The sequence below is a fragment of the Sparus aurata genome, chromosome 17, assembly GCF_900880675.1.
Source record: "Sparus aurata chromosome 17, fSpaAur1.1, whole genome shotgun sequence".
NCBI lineage: Eukaryota > Metazoa > Chordata > Actinopteri > Spariformes > Sparidae > Sparus > Sparus aurata.
In genome coordinates this window covers 21,976,440-22,000,697 of record NC_044203.1, presented here as the reverse complement: position 1 = coordinate 22,000,697, position 24,258 = coordinate 21,976,440, and the positions used below count along the sequence as shown (strand labels likewise).

General features: G+C 39.0%; 2 protein-coding genes across 2 annotated transcripts; both read left to right on the top strand.

Annotated features, from left to right (window-relative positions):
* Positions 1 to 8,260: 8,260 nt before the first annotated feature.
* Positions 8,261 to 11,035, top strand: LOC115567983 (pollen-specific leucine-rich repeat extensin-like protein 1). The gene is made up of 4 exons (XM_030394967.1): positions 8,261 to 8,757; positions 9,757 to 9,811; positions 9,996 to 10,107; positions 10,219 to 11,035. Exons 1-4 carry the CDS (start codon positions 8,464 to 8,466, stop codon positions 10,547 to 10,549), a joined length of 792 nt encoding a protein of 263 aa, XP_030250827.1. The 5' UTR covers positions 8,261 to 8,463; the 3' UTR covers positions 10,550 to 11,035.
* An 11,317-nt stretch (positions 11,036 to 22,352) lies between these two features.
* On the top strand, positions 22,353 to 24,169 carry LOC115567836 (prostate-associated microseminoprotein-like). The gene is made up of 4 exons (XM_030394684.1): positions 22,353 to 22,559; positions 22,647 to 22,757; positions 23,503 to 23,611; positions 23,710 to 24,169. Exons 1-4 carry the CDS (start codon positions 22,496 to 22,498, stop codon positions 23,882 to 23,884), a joined length of 459 nt encoding a protein of 152 aa, XP_030250544.1. The 5' UTR covers positions 22,353 to 22,495; the 3' UTR covers positions 23,885 to 24,169.
* The last annotated feature ends 89 nt before the right edge of the window (positions 24,170 to 24,258 follow it).

Genomic DNA, 24,258 nt, shown 5'->3' with positions numbered 1-24,258 from the left:
TTGGAAGATGTAACCCAGTGAAGGTTGAAAATAATATTAATATAGAGTATTTTTATGGCAGTTTTTGACATGAAAACATTTTGTACTAGATGCTTTGAGTATTTATTATTATTATTAATATTATTTTCAACTTTCAATCGGTTACACTTTTCAACCAACATCACCCCTGATGATAGCTACCAAATATGCATTCGTTTTCAGGATTTTAATACCAGTTTGTTACATGATATCACATGGAAAATATTTTTTTTTTTACTAAATATGGTCTTTTATCAGTTGCATGAGGGTTAAGTTTTATTAAGAGGCAATGCACCCTATAGGACACAAGATGAAAAATAGTCAAAAATAAATAAATAAATTAAAATCATCCAGGACCACAGAATGAAAGCCTAAAAACATGGGATGATTTTATGTTGTAATGACAGTGGGTCAGTAGGTTTAATGGTACATAGTATGTACAACAGTCTTAGCTGTCTGTCTCTAATAGACACAGTTTATCATTTACCTATAATATGAGCTAAGGTTAAAATTAAGGTTAGAATAAAAATAAAAATAACCACCTCTGCCAAAATGTATGCAACATGCATTAATACAGTCAGAATGATACAAGTCAAGTGGATAGATCACAGCAATTTTAAAACCTAAAGGAACCATTATGTCCTGAGTCCTGGTGGGTTACACAATGTTTCATCATCACAAGAAATACAAAAGCTCTGAAGATGTGAATTTTCTCAGCAATTTCTCAGTAATATAAAACAATTTTATAAACATATACAGTATTTATACATTTCTTTAAAAATGTCTTACATTTTGTTATGAAATAAAAAAACAAACTTACTCCCAGACTGTGTACAAAAGTATTTTCATTTCAGGGGATCTGATATAAAAAATGATCTGAGTGTTGTTTGTAAGTTTACAGTACTAAATATAAACATGCATTAAGGAAATGGAATTCTCTTTTTTTTTCCTAAAAGAATGGTTTGGAAGTTCATATTGAGGGTCATGAGAGGGTTTGTTTTAAGATTTTGGGGGGTAGCTTGAATTGATAAGAATTTAGTACATTTTAAGAATCTTCACACAATCACAGCAAAATCAGTCATAAACTGTGGGATACTTTTCATTGCTTTGACAAAAAAATGCATTCATTGACCACGTCTTTTAAGTTTTATTTATTCACACTCAAACAAAACCATCAGAATTCTATCATATCATATTGCAGATGTTTAAATACAATGTTACACAAAATGATAGTAGATTGGACTTACATTTGGATATAACTGCAGGAATGGTTCAGATCAGGCATTAGGGCTGCACGATATTGGAAAAAACTGACACTGCGATTTTTTTAACCCTAAAAATACAGGAATTTTCATTAGATGACCTGAATAGCACTTTACGTTACGCTGCCTTGCTGCTTTCTTGTGGACAATAACCTGCACTGATCTTACCTCGTTTTGTCGTACCAAGCTGTGGTACCGACGTCAATGGTCAAACAAATTAGTTGTTTTACCTCTGGTTGTGGCAACAGATGCAAGGCACTGTCGACACATTACACGTGTTTGGTCAATATCATCCTTCTTGTTGCCGAAATAATTCTAGGATAACTGACTTCTTTTCTTTTTGGCACCAAGTTTTCGTTTTCTGTGATTTTCTCTTGTTCGTTGCTAATTTTTCAATGTCGTTACCAGCAACTCACACCATGTGCAGGGGCCTGGTCTGCTTCGGTACACTGAATAAGAACTAATGTGATTGGTGGAGCGCTGTGCATGCAGTGTGTGTGTCAGGTACTCTTGAAATTAGATGAGTTCATTTGCTTCCTACATCGCAGGCCCTGCGATGTGACTATTGCGCCCACGTACCTCGCGATGACGATGCTCAAACGACATATCGTGCAGCTCAGATCAGGCATACAAAAAGATTCTTTCCCAGATGTGTAGCAAGAGAGGATATTAGGGTGACATCATGCAGATTTTCTTAGCAACTTCCATAACATAAAATATACTGAAACAAAGGACAAACCACGCAGTAAAGAACTGCCACTATTCTTATTGTAATAGAATCTTATGCACAAGAAACACCAAGAAAAAAAAAGAGAAGCAAAATAAATTAAATAGTATCCTCTTTTTTATTAATATAATTTGATGTCAGCAGTCTAAGACATTTCAATTATTCACAGGTCTTGCCACATTTTATAAACCCTTCTCCAAATGTGATCCCTTGAATAAGACCTGATTGCTCATTGCACTTGTTGTTACACTTAAGTTTTCACAATTAGACAACATTTCACTCAACACCACTTGAGTTAACGTTAGTGCATTGGAAGAGGTAATAAAATTGACTAGGACAGTTTCAACCAGACGTCTGTTTGCCGTTTATCAGATGTGACGCCTATTCAGGAGACTTCAACTTTGTCATACCATCCTTTGGAACAGTATCTACTGTTTGGTAGGAAGATACCAAACAGATAACTAACAGTAGATACTGTTTGGTAGCATGCTGGAGGCAACCTTTGACAGCTCAGATGCAAAGCAGACAGACTGGCTGACATAACAACCCCAGAGCTTTTGTTTTTTATAGATTGAGCTGAAGTGGTAGAGCAGGAAATGGGAGATAAACTACGCATGCCAAGTAGCTCTTAATCATCACTGAAAAATCAGCGAGACCTTTAAACTTTATCCTCGGTTCTGCACTAGGGGGAGGTAGAGGAACATGCCACTCAACTGTGTTTTATCATCATTTGATTTCTGATGATACATGATTTGGAATAATGCAATTTGTCCTACATGATTAAACACTGGTTTAACTTATGTTAGTTATGGAATGAACTTTTCCCCATTCTTGGATAGGACATACTGTCAACGCCTCAGGCAGGTTGGGTCAGGTGCAACACAATGTGGTTTTACCTGTTCAATGAGGCAAAGCCATCTTTTATAACAACTACACGAGTCGGGGTATCTATTTGCGTAGGCTCTAATTACAAACATCAGTCAGTGCGTTTACATGACACTCAAGAAAACCGAATTACTGTGTTAGTCTGACTATGGTCGGATTTTTAAGATGCATGTATACACCTTAGTCTGACTAAAATCGGACCGGATCGGATTTCTCATAGTCGAACTAAAACACCTAGATTATTAGATTGATAGTCGCATTACGCCTGCATGTATACGTTCTATCAGATCGGATCGGATTTTGCATTCTGCGCAGGCGTGAGATGTCTTTCCCAGGGCTGTGAGCCGGAAGTAGAAGGACGGCGACGGCGGCGTCTTTCCTCCGGAATCGTGAGAAAGAGCGCCATTGTGCATCTAGTTTGCGTAATTATCATGTACACCATATGAAATGTACAAAGATGTAGCTTCGTCTCGCTCTTCGTACGCCATCTTTCTTGAATGCCGAGGCAGTTTGTTGTTGCTGGTGACGTAAAGAGGTCAGCCGGAGAAGGCGCTGTTACCACTAGTTGAAATGGGTACAGTGCCACCTATCGTACCGGGGTATGACATGCTCCGGCCAATAATCCGATTTTCTCACCGGCATGTATACTCGGACAATTGCAGTTGTCTGATTGAGCAGCATAGTCGAACTATGGCTGTAATCTGACTAAGCTGTGCATGTAAACGCACTGACTGTGTTTTACAGACAAAAGACCAAATTATCTGACCAACCAACATCATCACATTACAAAATTAAATGAAACTACGTAACATTTACCCGCTCCCTATGCCTGAGCCATTCATCCCACCATTTTTGGGGATGTTATTTTTTACATTAAAAAACTAGCAGAACTGCACGTCAGGAATATTATAAAACATAGCCTTGTATGAAAGGTTTGGCTTCTCTTTATAAAAGCTCACAGTCAATGTTGAGTGTTTCTGACATGACTTTTATTTTGTAGCCTCAGAGACGCCGCACAGTTTCCTGCAAAATGAAGGGAAGAAAACACAATGCTAATTAGTTTGCAATGTCTGGATGTAGTAAGTGTGCCATAAGTCTTTACTTTCGCAGCAATGACTTTATTGCGTGCCTCTGCTTTGTACTGGACGATGTATGGATGTAATGGATTTGACTGCTCTTTTTCAGGAGGATGCATGGAGGCATTAAAAATCTTACCGTGCTTCCTCCTTAGTCGTATCTGCAAAGGCACAAATAGCTTTGTCTCGATCCAAAATCTGTTGTTTCAGACTCTGAATGTCCGTCTGAGCTGTTGTCTTAGCCGCTTCGTGATCCGCTGCGGAAATGACAGAGAATGTAAGAGGGAAACAAAATGTTAATCCCGAGCGTGTATGAAATGAGAATTTAAAGATTTAACACACCATTTAAGGATTGATTTTAGGTTGAAAACAAATAGAGGCGTTAAAATGATAACGGCAGCTACTTCTTCTGCTGGACTCAGATTAATAAACATTACTGTAGCTGTGTGCAGGTTAGAGACTGAAACCAAGCAACAATCAGAGCAATTTGTGATATTGTCATGAAATCTACATGATTCATCTACATGGACAGATATTTAAAAAAAAAATAAGAAGAAAAACTTGAATTTATTGGATTACGGTATATATTAATTAACAATCAGTTTGTCTACTAGTGACTAAATGTAATCCTTAAGATGCATGTACATGGATACAAATTCTCCTTTTTAAACTTGAATGTCACAAGTAAATAGGGAAAAATGTACCCATGTGAGCTGCTGTGATGCTGGGTTGAACTAAGAGCAGTCTGCCTGGAGCCTTGCAGGTAAGGGCTGTCACATCCAGTTCCACAGGTAGTGATGGAATGTAACTAAATACATTTAGTGAAGTATTGTATCTCTAGGGTAACTCAACCAATTTTATACATTAACATTTTAGTGTGTACAGGTCTTTAGGAGTACTACGACATTGTGTGGCTCCAGAGGAAGTTGTATGGTTGATAAACTGTCTCCAGTGATGTCACTCAGTGGCTAAGTTGCATTGTGGGTAATATAGGAACCAGCTTTCGTAAAAAGGAAGAAGAATGCATCAAATAAAACAGGCAATATTTCTCTTTCTGCTGTATCAAGTTTGATCATTAGTGTTTAACTGTCCGACGGTGTTATGGGAGTGCAGTGTACTTTTCAAAATGCAACTGAGTGACATCACTGGAGGCATTTTATCAGATTACATGCAGCTGTCTCTGGAGCCACAAACGACTTTACACTACTTTTTTCACATATGCAGTATTACTATAAAGACCTGTAAACTCACTTTAGAGTGTAAAACTGGTGGATTTACCTTTTAAGTACAAATTTGAGGTACTTGTAGGCCTATTTTACTTGAGTATTTACATTTTTATGGTACTATGGTATATTTCCACTCCAATACATTTGGAGGCAAATAATGTTGGCTACTTTTTACTTCAATATATGATAACTTCAGTTGCTGTAACTTTAAAGATTTAACTAATGAGTATTTACATTGTCGATTAACCTGTTGATTATCTTCTCAATTAATCGATTAGTTGTCTGGTCTATAAAATGGTTAAACAAATGTTGGCCATGTTTCCCAAAGCCCAAGGTGATGTCCCTAAATGGCTTGTTTTGTTTACAATGACCCAAAGATATTAAGTTTGAAGCAACCAGAGAAGATTCAGATTTAAAAAGCAGGAATCAAAGAATTCAGACTGATATACTCAAGTCTGCTTTAAAACTAACATTTTAAAATATATGTCAATCAGGCAGGCAAGTAATAAGTTGACCCATATACAGTACTTATGTATGAATTTTGGCAACTTTTCCAACACTGTCTGCACGTTCGAATTGAATACAAGGAAGTTATTCCAGAGTATCTCGTTGCGTGGCTTCTTCGGTGGCCTGTATAGACTGTGTGAGACGTCTCAGCAGCTTCAATTTATCATTTTCCTTTAAAAGGCCAATCAAAAGCCTGATTGAGATGTAAAATAATAAATAACCTTGTCACATTCTCCTGGATGTGGATCAGTTTCGAGTGGGTCAATATCAGTGCAGGCTACACTTTTACTATTTGCCCAGAGCTGACAGGTGGAACAAAAGGCTGCCTTACCTTTGAGCTTAGCTATGGCCTCTGTGGTCTCTGTCTTCTTCTTCTCAGCATCTGTCTATTCAGGGCGCAGGTGAAAGTATTTGTCAGCAATGAGATGAATGAGTGAGGAGGATAAAGGTACACCTAATACATAAAACTTACATGTAAAGGACATGTTGATGCTGACATGCAGAGGTCAGAGTTAATGTAGCTGTGCAGCAGGACAAACATTGTCACTTACCTTTTCAGTGTTACAGGTCTGCAGATTTTTCTCGAGTTCCTCTCCTCGAGTTTTATCATCCGCCTTCTGCTTCTTCAGCTCGGTCACCTTGGTGTTGAGGAACGTCAGCGCCGTCTTAACTTCCTTCATTTTGTTCTTTATTTTGACGATGGTTTCCTCCTTCGTCCGCATAGCCGCCGACTCCTCCAACATGCGGGTTTTCGTGTGATGAAGATTGTACTCCTGGCGCAAGACCTGGGAGATGAGCACGACCGTCACGGCCACACTCAGGCCGGTTATGATAATGGCGATCTTCATCGTGGTTGAGATGAAGAAGGACGACGACGGGGGGGCAACTGGTGGAGACGGCTGCCGGTCACTTGTTGCTCATTCCGGGTGTAGGTTACCTCTCCGGCGCTCTGCAGGTGCGACCGTGCGTGGCAACTATGCCTCGGGAAGCTGCTCTACCTGCTCAACAAGCTGGGCGGGACCATCCACCTGCTACCACCTGTGACACGCTTGTGGTCTGAGCAGGCACACCTTCACTTTCGTGTTGTTGCCGAAGCTTCCCTACATTTACTCCATTGCATTTATTCGAGAACTATAGTTACATCACACATCCAGAATAGTGATAATGATACATATAAAAAAAACAACAACTAGGCTACCACCTATATATAAAACCGACATCATACAGCATCTATCTATCTATCTATCTATCTATCTATCTATCATCATTAACATGCTGCTTACTTTAATGCACATCATAAATAATGTGCTAATGAAACAAAGTAGGCTATATTACAATATAATACTCTGATAGGGGCCTATCATTTTGTAAATAATGCTATAATGTTGCTTTAACTGTGGTGTACTGCTACACGTTTTTACGCATGAGAAATACCTGAATACGTCCTCTACTACTGTTACTAAATTTAACAGTCACCTATATGAAATGTAAACTTATATTCAAGTTCATTCATGTCAAACTAAATTAACTCCATCCTTTTGGACTGTTAAAATGAGATGATTGCATTGTGCCAATATTTAGTCACTGGTGGAAAATAAAGCAGGGCGGTCATAAGAGCTGCGGTTTGGTACTGTGGGTCAAAATAACAACAACATTTCAGAAAACATGACAATTCAAAAAACACATTTCACAAAACACATTTCACAAAACACATCAACATTTCAGCAAACACAACATTTCCTCAAAACACAATGAAAGTTCAGATTGAGGAACATGTTGGTGTGTTTTATGAAAATTGATTTTGTCTTTTAACTGTTGTTTGGTTTTGACCCTCAGGGCCACCATACTAGCCAGAGCTCCTTTAGTACGGCTACATTTTGGGCTTTTTTTTTTTTTTACAAAATGTATAAAACAGGGTCAGTAACCTATTTGAACACTTTAAAACTATAGAGTTCATTCAGTTTGACTTATATAGGTATACATGCTTAGATATATACATTGTTTAGTTTCCTTAAATGTCTTTGTGTTTTGACCCTCTGGGCCACCATAGAAAACTTGAGCTTCTGCAGTCGTGCAGCACTTTGGCCAGTGAAAAAATATATACATATAACTGACTATTTGAACACTCTAAAACTATAGAGTTCATTCAGATGGTGCACTAAAATGAGATGTGTGCGTTATGCCAATATTTTGTCACTGGCTAAAATGTAGCAGGGCTGTCATAGGAGCGCTGGTTTGGTACGGTGGCTCTGTGGGTCAAAACACAACAACATCTCAGAAAACACAACAACATTTTAGAAAACATGACATTTCAGAAAAAGTATTTCGGTATCCGAAATGTTGATTTCGGGCTCACCGTAAATCTGTCCTGTATATCCACACAGATTTTAAACATTCCAGCCTGCTTATCTGCCTTCATATGTGGTGTGTTAGAGAGGAGTTTGATACAGGTTAGCAGCACATAACAGGGTCTGCAGGGTCAACCTGTCCGTCAGAACAGAACAGGGCGTGTCCTCTCCTCTGCGCTCAACCCCGACACACCTGAGCATGTGTCCAATCCAGACGCGCAGGTTAGCCAGCTTCCATGTTTGGTTGCCCTTGGCACAGAGGTGTGACGATTGCGGCTGTGCACTCCTGCTGACTCCGACTCTCACATGGAAGTGAGGGAAGTTGTGCTGTGACACCTGTAGAAGAGCCAGACCTCATTAAGGACACGTTTCCTCCCCTCCGCCAACAGAGAAGGCTCACAGCTCCCGCAAAGCATGAAGGTGCAGGTGATCCTCCCTGTGTCTCTAGTCCTGTCTGCGGCTTTGCTGGGTGTCATGAAAATCCGGGAAAAGGAGAGCAACAGGGAGATCAAGAAGGAAGATTTCGAGAATGTCAAGCTGCGGGTGACCAACGATGTGCTGGGAGAGTACACACGAGAGCTGGCGGAGACTGAGAATCTGATGAAGACGACCCATACTGAGCTGACGGAGCTGGAGAAAGAGGCGGACGAGCTCCGGACCAAAACAGACGGGGCGAAGGGCGGCGTGGACGCGTGCGACAGTGCCAAGGTGAGCATAAATGAGAGAGAGGAAACCATGTGATAGAGCCGTACACCTGGGAGACATGAGGGGGCCGGTAAACATCGGTGATCAGGAAAAGAACTGAATTACTTTATACAATGGCAGCACAACACTGGAATGTTTTTTTTGCGATGTAATCTCTGTCTTTGAGATTTGACTGAGTGGGGCCCCCTGTGGCCATGATCAAAACACAACACGCATAACCTGTTTCACCTGTTCAGGAACAACACATCATCGGCACCTGCCAGGCCTTTTTTTTTCCACTGTTAGAGCAGACTAAAAGGCCGACTAAAAGGCCTGCAGGCTTGAAAAAACTCTCAAGAATGCAGATTTTCTCCCATTGTCATGTGTTGCTTGAATGATGGAAATCCAAAGCCTCTGCTTATGGCAGGCCTTCACCTTTATGGGGTCACACGCTGATTTCCTTTACCCTCCCTACCCAATTCTTTTTCTCAATGATGTTATTCTTTCAGGGAAAAAATACACATTTATTACACGAGAGATATAATCCATCCCCTCACGTCTCTGGGTTTGACTGTTCCTGTGCTAAAATATGTATAGATATTGTTTTTGCTAGAGTATACAATGCAAAAAAAAAGTGCATTAGCAAATGTTCTTCTGCTGTGTCCAACAATCAGACGACTGAGGAGCAAGTCGGTAATGTATCACACTGTAGCTATGTGTGGTTATTTTTGGAATCTGCATTTAGATACCAATCGGTCGTTCTCTTCCCATTCACCTCCCTTCATTAACCAGAGTTCCTCAGATCATCCAATGAAACATCATCCTTAAAAGAGTCCTCCAGTGCAATGGTAATGTCCGAGGAATCAACAAGATTTAAGGGGCTAGAAAGATAATCTTGTAACTCTGATAAATGCTATGAAAGAAATGTTATTTTGGAGGAAGTTGCTGCATCAAAGTTAAAGATGTATGGATTCAGGACGAACTCAGGTTTGTGTAGCTGAGAATTCTCTCTTCCACTTGCAGAAAGCTGTACAAGATGAGCTGGCAGCGGTCGAGTCAGAACTGAATAATCTCAAAGGTAGGTGCTGATATATAGGCCTCATGGTCATGTGTCGCGTATACATTTATTGAAAGAGGCGATGCAATCAAGCACATACTGGTTCAAATGCATTTTAATTTGTTTCTCTTCTGGCTAAAAAAAAAAAACGATTTTAATTGGTGACACACTTCGATTTCCCCTTGTAATTTTCTAAAACCTGCAGCTGAAACGGGGAAAGAGGAGAGCAACTGGAAAACAGAAGTGGAAACACTGAAAAGTCAACTGGCAGCACGGAGCTCAGTCTGTGACCATTTGAAAAAGGACGCCCAAGCGGGGTAAGGTTACTACTTTACCAGACTTTTAATAAATTCATATTTCTGCAAAGTGTGTTGATCATCAATCATTATATCTATGCATTCACCTCATTTTCTACTGTTTGCTTAAAGCAACTTGTGTGAAGGTAAGGAGGCCCCAAAAGAGGAGCCTAAACCAGAGGCTCAGAAACCGGATGAACCAAAAGCAGAGGAACCCAAAGCAGAGGCTCCGAAACCGGAGGAACCTAAAGCAGAGGCTCCGAAACCGGAGGAACCTAAAGCAGAGGAACCCAAAGCAGAGGCTCCGAAACCAGAGGAACCCAAAGCAGAGGCTCCGAAACCAGAGGAAGCTAAAGCAGAGGCTCCGAAACCGGAGGAACCTAAAGCAGAGGAACCCAAAGCAGAGGCTCCAAAAGCAGAGGAACCTAAAGCAGAGGAACCTAAAGCAGAGGCTCCTAAGTAGAGACACTCTAACAAAACTTCATCTGTTAAACAAAAACACAGTCCAGGACATTGTTTTACTGGGTCGCTGTCACATTTTGCACGAGTAGGAACCTAACATTTGACTCTTCAGGTTTCACACCTGCTCAGTGGGATGAATATATTTCTTTTCAGTCTGCTATTTATTTTTATGCAACAACTTGATGAAGAATGAAGATATATTTTGTACAGTATGTGTGAGAAATGTTTTGTATAAACAGGTTGTCACAATGCAAATAGTTTATGCCGTTAGGGTCAAGAGTTCACTCAAGTATGTTACTGAAAATCAATGTGAGAAGAAAAAGCTTGTCCTCTGCTTAATGTATTCAGCAACAGTGATTGTCTGGCATAATTCAGTTTGGATTTATGGCTCAAATTAAATAAATACACAGCTGTAAAGCAACTCTTGTTCTTAAAGTCAAAGTATCTTGTCAAGAATCGAACTTGGAATAAAACATTTTCCAATAAATTGTCATGACCATTCAACATAAATCTCTTCCATTTGAAGACATTTGGTATTTCTTACCAGCAAGCAGTCAGTGGTGACGCTAGTAAAAGTATAAATGCCACAATTACAAATAATTTTTTTTTACTTTGAGTAAAGGTGCAGAAGGATTAACTGATGGTGATAAGGTGCAGTATATTAATTGTTGTATATGAAGTCAGTTGTGTAGCTTATCTATAAAATGCTTTAAACCGTTTTTAGGATGAGCATATTCCATAGCTCTGCAAAGTAATTACAGGTGGCAAATCAGAAATAAGGAGGGAAATAATGTAAACGTTTATTACAGTTGTTCCTTCTAATAGAAATGTCAAACTACAGATATATATATATATAGGGGTGTGCAAAAATATCGAGACTACGATATATCACGATATTTCGTCTTGAGGTACGTTATCGATACACTGGTGCCAAATATCGATATTTAAAAATGTAAAAAAAATAAAAAATAAAAATAAATAAATGTTTTCTTTTTTTTTTTTTGGCCCACCACCACCACCCCTCTTCGGAGGACAGCTTTATCTTTATTCAAACATAGGTATACAACCAAATGAAATAAAAAAAATGGTTTAAGTAGCTCTGAAACCCACACATATAGATATTTAATGATAGTTGTAGTCAGTGTGTGTGTTAAGAAGAGACACTGTGCAATATACTCTTTGTTTACTTGGCTGTCATTCATGTGAAATTGATTGACAATGTTTTGTAATTCCTGTGAAATGGATTCAGTGCAGTCAATAAATTCTGAATTTCTTCAGTGACACAGATATCGAGATGTATCGTGGATGAAATTCCTTGCAATATATCGATTATCGCAGAATCGCTGTATCGTGATATTATTGTTATCGTGGGCAAAATATCGTGATAGTATTGTATCGCGAGGTACCTGGTGATACCCAGCCCTAATATATATATACATATATATATATATATATATATATATACATATATATATATATATATATATAATGTACAGAAATTGTATAAGACATCTCTCTATAAAAGCAAGGAATCTCTGTCTGTCTGTCTGTGTATGTGTGTGTTCCTCAAAGATCTCTGCGGATCAGGATCAGAAAGACTGAGACTTTCAACATGGCTGCTGCGTGGTTCAAAGGTGTGGGACTTCGCATTTGTTTGGACTGCAATGATACCGTTAATAAATTATTTCATAAATGCTTTACAAATTCCGAGAGCATTGTCCATCGGAGCCACCACAGTAGCCAAGTGCACACTAGAGCCAATCACTGCAGAGCCCACCGCCACCCCCCACCTTAAGAAAGAAGCGGATTTATACCTGCAGTAGCGCGAGCTGGACCGGGATTTTGCCGGCAGCTCGGTCCCGTTCTGTTCTGTGCATCTAAACTGACTGTTGTGGATTAATGAGACTAAACGAGTCCGGACCGAGTCTGTTCGGGTCTGAGGAGATCTGGAGACGCGCGGACAACAAAGTTGAATCGGAATCTGTGGATGTTCGTGTGTAGCTAGCTGCTAGCCGCTAGCCCACCAACGCGGCCCACCTCCCGAGTCGACGGACCGGACCCACCGGCACGTCCAAAACCGGACTTAGGGTAAGTAATGTCCGCTACGCTTTTTCGCGAACATTGCCGTCACGTTTGCTTTGTGTCTGGTGCAGGAAGAAACCGTAAAAACGGGCTTTTGTCAAGAAAGTGTCCAAGCAGCAAGTTTGGTTGTTGAGGAACAGGAAGTTGTTGGAGGGACGGAAGCAGATGAATGAGAGGCAACGACGGAGTTTGGAGTGTATAGTTAGTGTGTTATGTAGTGTTTGGTGTAGTGTTTTTAGTGTGTAGTGGAGTCAGTTTTTTGTTTAATGAGTCAAGACAATGAGGAGACTGCTGAATGAGCATTTCCTGCATTTGAATGTAAATAGTTACATATAACTTTGTACATTTTTAAAATGTATGCACATATTTAGCAAACAACAATTTATATTTGCATTATAAGTAATAAAAAATTGTTTGTTACACATTTTTTTGGTTTTCACCTTAAAAAAATCTAACTTTTTCTACTCAGATTTTATGGGTTTTTTGTGATTTTATGTCTATTGTGTTAATACGGTATGTCAAAATAAAAAAATAACTGTACAGTCACACATGTGAGGTTGTGCTGAAAATAATGACACCAAGTAAATAGTTTTTAAGGTGAAATATAATGGCAAAATCAAAAATAGTCAAAAACGGCCAATTATACCTTGGAATAACGGATTTCACAACAAACCTAAATATCCCTGACGTCCCACCTTCAAACACAGCCTCATTTGGCCATCTATGAAAAAGTTACTAAACCGCCCACTTTTCTATAGGAATACATTTTTCTTACAGGCACTGCACTAGTCAGAGTAAATAAGAATCAGTGAAGTACTAAAATGTAAATAAAAAATGGCTCTAGAAAATTAAAGTTAATAACATTAATGGAGTAAAAAGTGCAATATTTCCCCCCAGATGTGGGACGTGTAATGTATCATAACTTGGATATACTCGTTTGAATTCCTTAGAGTTGCGCTGAAGCACAGTACTTTAATAAGTGTTCTTAATTACCTTCCATCCCTGCAAACCTGTACATCAAATCCCATTGAAGTCATTGTACTATGCTTGGATCAAAAGCACCACATCGGGTCCACCAGTGTTTATTCCTTCAGGCCTGTAAAGCAGTGGTTCTCAAACGGAGGTCCCAGAGATCCCTGAGGGGGCTTCCAGCTAAAATATAGTCCATCCATAAGTAACACAATGAGAGACTGTTATTGACTTTTTTGGGCATGGGTGTCATGTACTTTCTGTATTAAAACATCCAAAAGCATTTAAACAGATGGGGGTCCATGGTCCAATTTGTATCACCTCATTGGTTCTTGACGTGAAAAAGTTTGACAGCTTACACAAATAACTCAAAGGAAACGCTGAAGCAACTTTATGAAGTAACTTATTTAAGTTTCTTGTTTGAAAGTGGCAGAGCTAATACAGAAGAAGGGATGTCCTGATCCCTTTCTTTTTAGGGGTCTTGTTCTACTGCATATCTGTCAACCAGATCCAATGCAATATTTGTTTTCCCTGTATGTTTTATTGTGTTTATTTAATATAACCCTATAGTAACATTCAATGTACAGTGGATACAGAAAACATAACCTGTACATCAGGCCTTCTTTGAGGGTTTTCTGTGATATGTTGTGTAGAGTGCTGCTGAACTGTGTCCATGTGTGGATCAGCTGTAGCAGGTTGTCTCAATCTTGTACACACCATCACTGTGCCCACACCCGTCACCGCTCCTTCAGTAAAGAATTTAACAGAATAACACTCAGTGTGCTACAATGCGGCCAACATGACAAACTTGATTGTGTAGTCAGGGTGTGGGGCTTGCCAGACACATTGTTGTGAAGTAACTGCTGTTCTGGTTACACAGATAACGATTAATTCAAATCCTGTGTGTGTGTGTGTGTGTGTGTGTGTGTGTTTGTGTGTGTGTGTTTGAGGGAGAGTCACACAGGGCAATACATCACATAGTGTTGTCAAGTGCTTTTATCAGCAATAAAAAGCAGATCTACTGAAAGCTGATCCTCAAAGCAGTCTGTCAATAAAGGCCTACAAAAGCAAATCATTATTTGAATGAATGTACATTAGAATGCCTAGAAAATACAAAAATGACACTAAAACCAGGAAGAGAGAGACACAAAAGACAGATAGGAAGAGGCTATAGAGAATGGTCAAGGCAGCACAAAAGATCATCAGATGCCCCCTCCCTTCCCTCAAAGACATTTATTCATCCCGCTGAGGCAATCATAAGAGACAGCACCCATCCTGCACATCACCTGTTCAACCTGCTACCCTCTGGCAGGCGCAACAGGTCCATCAGAACCAGAACAAACAGATTTAGAAACGCATACACGCACACACCACGCAAGGACAATGTGCAATAATTGTGAAACACTGTACATATTTATCTATTTATCTTATTCTACTTATATTACGCTACTGCCTTGTACTTTTTACTCTATTTTTGTGTTGTGTGAATACTTGGATGCTGTTAGAATTTCGTTGTACACTGTGCGATGACAATAAAAGGATTCTGATTCTGATTCAAAATGCTTCTCTGTTCAGTTTCACTAACTTGCACATCATCTGCGCGTTACGCTCTTCGGCCTTTAGTGTACTTCGAGTGTGTTTGTTTTCTCTTTTTGTTAGAAAACTCCTCTCTACCTCCACCGCTGAAAACACAGAGCTAGGTATTGAATAACCGTTGTTAACCTTGCCCGCCTCTTTTTCTTAGTGACCCTGCCTCAGGGTGTGTGTGTGTGTGTGAGAGAGAGAGAGAGAGAGAGAGAGAGAGAGAGAGACAAGAGCACTTACCAATGAGTGAACCCAGAATCACAGAGCCTTTGTCTGTCACTTTCTGTAAACCTCACTACGTTTATCTCAGGCTGTGCAGTTTGTATTCCAGCTCAAAGCTTCCTCATGTATTTCTGTTGGTGTGTGAGTTTTGAATGAAATATTAATATAATAATGTTTAATATTATGTCTGAGTTGTTCACATGCTGTATTGTTAGTAACTTAAATACTTACAATACAGAGCAATCTTTTATCGGATATAAAGATATGAACTGCACTTATGACTCATAGACAGATGCTAGGACAGCAGATTTAAAGTTTTTCTTGTCGATAGTTATATTATATTACATATTACATATTTTCGTCCTCCTGGGATATTTTCATGTAAAATCAATCAAAATAACACAGGGTTCAAGGGCAGTTTCAATTGGCTGGACATGTGGTGTGTTTTATTATATCCACTTCCTGTAAGGTTCCACATTCATTACATCATATTTGTTTAAGTTAGATTAATGATTAATGCCTTTTATTGGTTTTCCAACAAATAATAAAAAGAAGCATTTGTATCTTTCTTACAAACACAGACTTCAACAAAGAGAAAAATGTAAAGAGTTTGTATTTTTTTGCAGTGTTGTTCCTTTTTTATAACCCTCTTAATGATAAGATGCAACTCCCTCCATTCTTTTGACAATGATTATAATCAGTGTTTTGGTATTATTGTGACAATATTTCTGCTTGTGTTTGTGGTCATTTTGTTGTGCAAAAATGCATGTAATGATGTTTTTTTTCCCTCTCTCGTCTTCTGTACAGAATGTTTCCCACACTGACCACATGTGAAATCCTAACTTGGCTGGACTTGAACATTGCTGTTTTGAATAAATAAATTGTAAAATTAGGTATGGATGTTTTAATGCGTGCATTCTTGATGTCAAGATGATTCAGTCAATCTGATTGATATGTCGGCTGAATAAAGTCTCATTTTAGATCATTCTGATTTATCTTTAAACCATCAATTTGTGAGTCAAAAAGCACAATAGGATGTAGGACTATAAAAAGACTCAGAACTGAATCATAAACGTGTGTTGTTCATCCCAGGATTAAGTTTTTTAATAGTTTATTGTTTTTTCACTGTCATCTCTCACTTTGCCTCACACTGCCCTCCATCTGTTGGAGATTAAAATACTCCCCCCAGGCTCTCAATTAGGCAATCAGAGGACTATCATTCCGCCCCAATAGGCGCACAAGGTCGGCATCATACCACGAGAGGATAGAGAGACAGCAGAGGGGGGACAGTCGGTATGACTGATGTCATGAACGAGGGCTGCTGTTCATGAAATGTACTGTCTGATCTGTGTGTGTGTGTGTGTGTGTGTGTGTGTGTGTGTGTGTGTGTGTGTGTGTGTGTGTGTGCATACAGAGGTATAGAGCGTAATGTGCCTTTGTTTTAAAAATAGCAAATAGCCACTGTCACAATTGTCACTGATGACATTGTTAAGACAAATACTGACTGTCTCTTTGCATTATGTGCTGTATTCTGGATACGGAATAAATTCTCTTTCTCACAATGTTTGTTTTGTTGGGTTTTTTTTCTTTAGAGCTACAACAATTCTACACTTCTTGCTGATCTGAGTCACCTGCAGGTAAAAGTGTTGTGTTCTTCATTAACCATCAGGCCGGACAGATGATGTGAAGTCAACACATGTTACAGTCCCACACTGCTCCGCACAGATGAGTGATAATAACATCACCAGCCATCTTTACAACCAGAGGTCATCCTGACAGCCAGAGGTTACATTGACTGGCAGAACCCAATATCCGTTTGACTGACATTTGGTAATTGTGTGTAACTGGTATCGTTGTTCAAAAGTATCCTATATTTTCTTAAACTTTTATTTGACTTTCTAAATATTTATAGTTTTAGTCCTTCTGGTTGAAGATACTGTAGAGTCTAACTTTCCCTTTAGGCCAACAATCTAACTCTAAACACAAAACAGTTTTTAATAAATTATTTCCATATGTGGAAATTCTAAACTAAATGGGAAACAGGACAATCACTCATGAGAAATTACATGATTTTATTTCATGTTAAATGTTTTGTTCACATGTAGAACATAGCCAATAGCATGTGAAAATGCGGAATTTACATTGTTAAATTTTAACATGTAATTCACACGTTAAAACTTAACCTCACATGTGAAAATAGTCAATTCACTTCTAACATTTTCGTTAGGGTCGTACTACCTTGGGGTGAAAAAAGCAAGTATATTAATATTTGACCTTGAAATGTAGTTGAGATAAAGTGCGGAAGTAACATCCCAGTACCTTGGCAGTAAATTGTAATAAAGTGAGTACATGTAACTTTTCACTGCTGCCAAAAACAAACAAAAACGACAAAGACAAATATCAAAACATCACAAGGCTTTACCATCGATTCTTGTCAGTTTTGGGTTAGTAAGTTATCACAAAAAGTGATTCCCTGTGGGATCCACTGTATGAATATAGAATAAAGGTAATATCCAGAACATCTTCTGATACTGTGCCAGACTAACACTTTGGAAAATTCAAAGGACGGTCTCGTGTCCAATAAGTTTTGCATGTTTTTTGTCATTCCACTCTGCTGGCAACACCAGTTTTCTTTCCTTTATTTAATACATCTGTATTTGTAATGGTGTTCATTTGGGATATCCATTTTGAACTGTTTGAACTGAGGAAATATTAGTGACAGGGCACGACTAGTGACTTGACCATCATGTGTCTTACGCTTGTCCTCCCTGCAGGCGATAACCAACTAATAACTGAAAGTTATTTGACTTTGCATGTGCGGTGTGTGTGTGTTTTGTGTGTGTGAGAGGGGAGCTCACCACAGGATGAACATCACATCTATTGATCAGGCTAATGTGGGGAGGAAAAGCTGCAGGCCACGGTAGCTGATCAATATGCCCCTAATTACATGATGGGGCCCTGAGTGAAAGAGTGAGTGCAGGTGGTCCCCCCCCAAACTCCCAGGGTTCTGTATATAAACGCTGGCCCACTGAGGGGTTGCTCACTCGCTCATGCACACAGATCATAGAGCACACACACACACACACTGACTCGATTTTTAACAAGGTGTTTTCTGATGGGACGCTGTGTATGGAAAAAAGGGAACTGGTGAGTATCTTCCTCTGTGTTTGTATTTGCATGTACATTTGCATTTGAGGGCTCAAGTGGAGGTGTGGAGGTTTCTTTTTGTGAATCCTGCCTCTCTGACTGTTTGCCATCAAACCTGCCTGTCCTGAAGCAAATAGAGCCACTGATATGTGCTCTCAAATGCCAACAGGATCTCTGATTCCTTGTGTTAGTGGCTCTCTCCCTCTAGGCCTTGTCATGTCCCTCTTGTGTTGGACGGGTCATTCAGGTCCTTCCTCACCATCTCATACACCTTTCACGTATTCTCTTGTATCATTTGTGGCCTACATTCAGTCTGAAATGAGCAGACTGACTCCGATGTTTGCAGTAAGTCTGTCGCCCCCTTGTTTATTCTCACTGCATTGTCTCTCCTGTCTGTTACAGGCTTTTCCACTCTGCTGAGGCTCTGACCGGCTCGGCGCTGTGTGATATGTTTGATATTCGGTTGTTCTTGTGCTTGATCCTGTCAACTAAATATCAGACATATTCCTACAGAGTCTGGCACTGACTTCTGTCCCCTTGTTGTGTCTCTTCAAAATAGACAGATGTTCAGGTAATACAACCTAAACTTTGCATTTGTATTGCTAAATATTGTAAATGTTTGCTTGATTTCCCTCAGTTTAATTGCAATTTCTTTATTGATTTCTATGAAGAAAGTGTTAACATACAGTATTAGTATTAATATGTTTTACTGTTAAAATGAACCCAAAAAGTGAAACATTAACAATAAATTGATTCATTATTAAAAATGTCTTTCTATACTGAATAAAAAGTGAACCTGAATATCAACTTTCAATGTTGACTTGCTCTTTTCATGCTCTCTCGCAAACACACACACACCCACATACACAATAATCTTTACAACAACAGTGACAGATGAGGAATTGCAGTCTTTTCTTTTACAATAGGACGTATGCCAGTGTATCCTGTTCAATAAGCAAACAAGTGTTTTACTGGCACTGGATTTTGACATCACAGATCACGACAAAGCCAAACCTGATAACAGCTGTCAGGCAAAGAGATCAGCGCATGTTGTCTAACTGGCTCGACGAGCCCTTTTTATTTATCAGCTGGAACGGGGAAATTTTGTGGTCCACAAAACATTCCTGGAGCTTCACTTTAAAACAGCGTCGCGGCAGTCTCCGAAAAAGTAGATAGGGACAAAACAACTGGGGAAAGAAACGTTACAAAATCTGAAATTTTGTGCACACCAAACCTTCACTAGATTTTCCATCAGCATTGGGGTGAGAAGATAATGCCTGAATTTTCATTTCTGGGAGAACTGTTCCTTTACATTTCTTATCAACTTTGATTTCATCTATGCAGGACATAAATAAAACCTGGCGGTGTGTGAACGTCATCTGCAGAGATTCATTATTGTCTCCACGTCTCTGATTCACGTCCTATTGAATCAGACATGGCGAGCTACATGTTCCATATGTTATTTTTATACTTTGTTGAACTGATTTTACATAGAGGGAACATGCTTTTGGGCTTTGGGCTAATTAAACGTCCTCCCTCACAGTCAATGAATTCTTCAAAAGGGCAGTTGATAATGTAAACTTCCATTTTCTAAGGAAGCATAATAAGTCGCATCCTAATGTGCACAAGCCTGCCGGAGCTGGGAGAACAGTTGCGCTAATGTGGGTAAATAATTTTACTTTTTGCTCAAATGAGTCACTATGTAAGAGTAGAGCGCAGCCAACAATCAGGTATCATACACATACATAATCAGTGTGACATCATTGTCAGGTGAGTACCAGGCCACTAAAGAGTTAACTCAAGATCCCTCGTGTTGTGAAAGTGAACAGCCAAAACAATTCTGACCACAATTAAGGAAACTGTCAACGAGTCAAGGTGCAGAGAAACCGTCTGAGACAATCTGTGGACACACCAGTGCAGCACAGAGAGGAAAAAATTCAGGACAGTGAATGTTGCAGCACTAGAGGGCGCCTGGGATCAGTGTGTGACCTCTGACCTGCACTCACATCTGAGGACCAATTTCAGGTTTTCATTTTAAACCCGTTGAAGAGAGAAAGAGTGGAGTCACTGCAGAATCCAGTTCAGTGCGGGCTAGAATGGAATGTGTGCTCAACAGGAGAGTAAGCCCCCGGGCAACGAAATCTCCCTTTAAGTGTCAAACAAATCTGTGCGTGCGTTTGTGTGCATGCGTGTTATCAGAGGTCTCAGGATGGTTTATTCAAACAACCCCCAGCGCAAAAGAAGAAAAAACAATGAAACCCATCCTCCAGCACGAAAATAACCTACGATTCAACTGAGAGGCCCTCAAATATCACGCCCCCTCCTCTGCTCCTGACAGCAACAAAAAAAGGCACAGTGACGTAAAGAGACATTTAATAGGAAAATTGAATTAAGGTTCAGTGGATCATGTAAAACCATGTTCACAATCATGTAAATTGCTTGATGACTCATTAACAAAATTATATGACATGGAATTAAGCAACTGATGTGCATCATTGAATCTGATTATATTCAGTTGTAAGAGAAAAACAATTATCACAAACATTCCTCTGGAGCTCTTTTTAGATACAATATGACAATGCTGGAAAATAAGTACATTTTGTTATCCGTGTACTTTATCATTTCCATTTGATTCTCCTTTAATTCAATACATTTTAGAGGGACATTAAAAAAAACACATGATATCATGCAGTACTAACTAGTAGAAGTATCTGAAAAAGGCTCCAACTGGTCAGGATATTTAGGTTATGGCCATTTCTTATCTTATCGCCTTATTGATGTATGTACATGGCCTCAATCACTTTTGCTGACCTCAGTATTGCCCATTGTTGTGTTTTTGTTTAGTTTTTTGTTTTTTTTTGGGGGGGGGGGGGGGGGTTGTACAGCAATGTGTAAAACATTTTATCCAACATGATGCCAGAATAACAAACAGGGATTTCCCAACCATTGTAAGATTCGGGTGAAGCACCAGCAATAAATGTCTAAAAGGCCCCCTAGTACACTTTCCTAAAATTCTGTCCAATATGATTCGAAAGACTTTACAAAGTTAAATGAATTAAAATAATTAAAAGTTCTTGCTTTGAAATGGTACATTTGCATTATTACGCCACTAAATAATATCATTATATCATTGGCATAAAATGGTATTAAAATGCCAGTATCATTTGCGGAAATGTTTGTGAGACAATATATAATTCAAAACAAGTTGTAAATCCTTTCACACATATTCGTTGGTAATGAAAGCAATACATATCATAGATTGTAGAGGTTTAGACTCTGTTACTTCCACTGAAGTGTGTAAAGCTGTGGATTATTCTTCCACCACTGTCTAAAAATCTGATTATAACAATAAAAACAATAAAATGTGGCCTATTCAAATTCTTTTCATTAACTGTCAATAGATATAAGAAAAAAAAATCGAATAATGAAAATAAGTATACGTGTGTGGATGTTTAGCGTGGGGTCAAGGGTTCACTCACATCCAGCTCCTGTAAAGGACAATAAGCCACTGGCTGCTTGTCTTATGGATGTTGTCACCAGTGAGATCTGCTGATAGGGTCAAACAGCAGCCCCTGAGACAAATGTTATCTGAAAGAGTGCACACTGTATACTCAAGGGCCGTTACTGTGTAGCAGTGAAAAGAAGGCAAATGATGAACGTTGTAGTAATAATACTTCTGTGTGTGTGTGTGTGTGTGTGTGTGTGTGTGTGTGTGTGTGTGTGTGTGTGTGTGTGTTTGTGTGTCTGCATAATGTGTGTGTGCAGATATAGAATGGTATTTAATGAATGGGGGCACGTGGGGGTGGACAAACGGCAACGAAGAAAGACGCAGAAATGAGTGCGGAGTTAAGTCAGTATAAATACCAGAGAGCATCAGTTCAGGAGGAGACACAGACCGAACAGGTGAAAAGAGGGAATAGAGGAACAACAAGAGGGTGAATGAATGAAAGAGGAGTGGAAAAAGAAGAGCTGCAAGGAAGGTTTTTATATCACACAGCAGAAAAAGGGTAAGATTTTGATTTTTATCTCATGTGGTTGTCCTGTTTTTGGTGGCAGTTGTTAAATATGTGCACTGTTTCTTTTTTGTGTATCAGAGATGGCAAACACGGCAGGAGGAGTGCTTTTAGCTTTACTGTTGTTGCTGAACTCCAGTGTGCCATGTTTGTCTGTGTATAACAGTGGAGAGTGCTTCTTCAACACGAAAGGTACAGTGCGTGTATAAATGATTTGTGTGTGAGCAAATCACTGATCCAATCATATTTCCAGTTGTACAGCATAATTAAACACAATTTTTGAAGTACTTATGAAATACTTATAAATACTTATTCAGTGTACTGTATTTCAGGTTATACATTTTACCTCACTACATTTATTTGAGAGTTATAATTACTTTGCAAAGTCAGATTTTTCATCCATAACATGTGATCAGTTTATGTAGTTTGACACCTCTACGATAAACACCTCAATATTGATATTGCAGCAATATTGTTTGGATGACAACCAATACTTTCATAAAAAAATAACAATAATCAATCATAAGTAATGTGAATATAATGACTTGGTAAAGGTTAGTATCAGATAAGTAGAGCAGTTCTGAAAACAACATCACTTTACTGTAATGCAGCCTGTAAAATGACTAACACTTATGTCATATCATGATGTCACGATATCCACAAATTTAAGCCGATATATAGTCTCAAATCACAATAACAATATGTACATATCGTATATATTGTCCAGTTTTAAATAATGCTATGTAAGGTAATCAAATAAATCAGACCTGCTGCAACATTTACATGTAAATGCTGCTTAATGCATCAGTAACAGTGAAAATATAATATAACGTGCAAATTTGTAGCGTACACATTGAATCAAAAGGATAATTCTGTTAATGCAGGAATTTGTCAACTGCTGTATATGTCACAATAAGTACTTTTTTTGTATTTCCAGGGAGCTGTGAACACAAGGGGCAGATGTACGGGATAGGAGAGAGCTGGATAACCAGTGACTGTTACCAGTGTGTCTGCATGGAGCCTTTTGGAGTCGGATGCTGTGACCAGTGAGTTTGTTGTAAATTCAAATTCCCAACCAAAACAAAAATAAACCAAACATTATTTGGATGTATTATACTTACTCTTACTCTGGTCCTCCCCACAGAGAATCTAAACCTGTGGACTATCCAGACTGGTGCGAGATCATCCGTAAACCAGACTCCTGCACAAGTGTTGCAGTGATGAGAGTCAATCATAAACTGCCCTGCCTCTGGGGACGAGGTCGTCTCAGACCAGCTGCAGGCCAGCCGTGGATTTCTGACAATGATCCTTTATTTTGAGTTTAGCAGTTAATGAAATTAACAGCAATATAACAATGTGTGATGTTTAATTTGTGATTCAGACACCAAGTTTTATTTCATCATGAGAGACGAAGCTGTAGTGAATTTTATTACTAAATCTCCTAATAGCAGAGGAATTATCTGTCCATGCTGTTTATATGCATTATTTCACAGTTTATAGTTGTGCTGTCAATGTGTGTTGTTGAGGACTGTTTTAAGATGAAATAAAAATGTATGTGTTATTTCTGGTTTTGTTGAACGTGTTATCTGGTATTTACGAAGCTTATTTTATTTCTATTTCTAACGCTTGCTTGCTCTACAGTTAAGTAATATATAATAAAACAGAATTTATTTTGTGAAATATCCCCAGATCT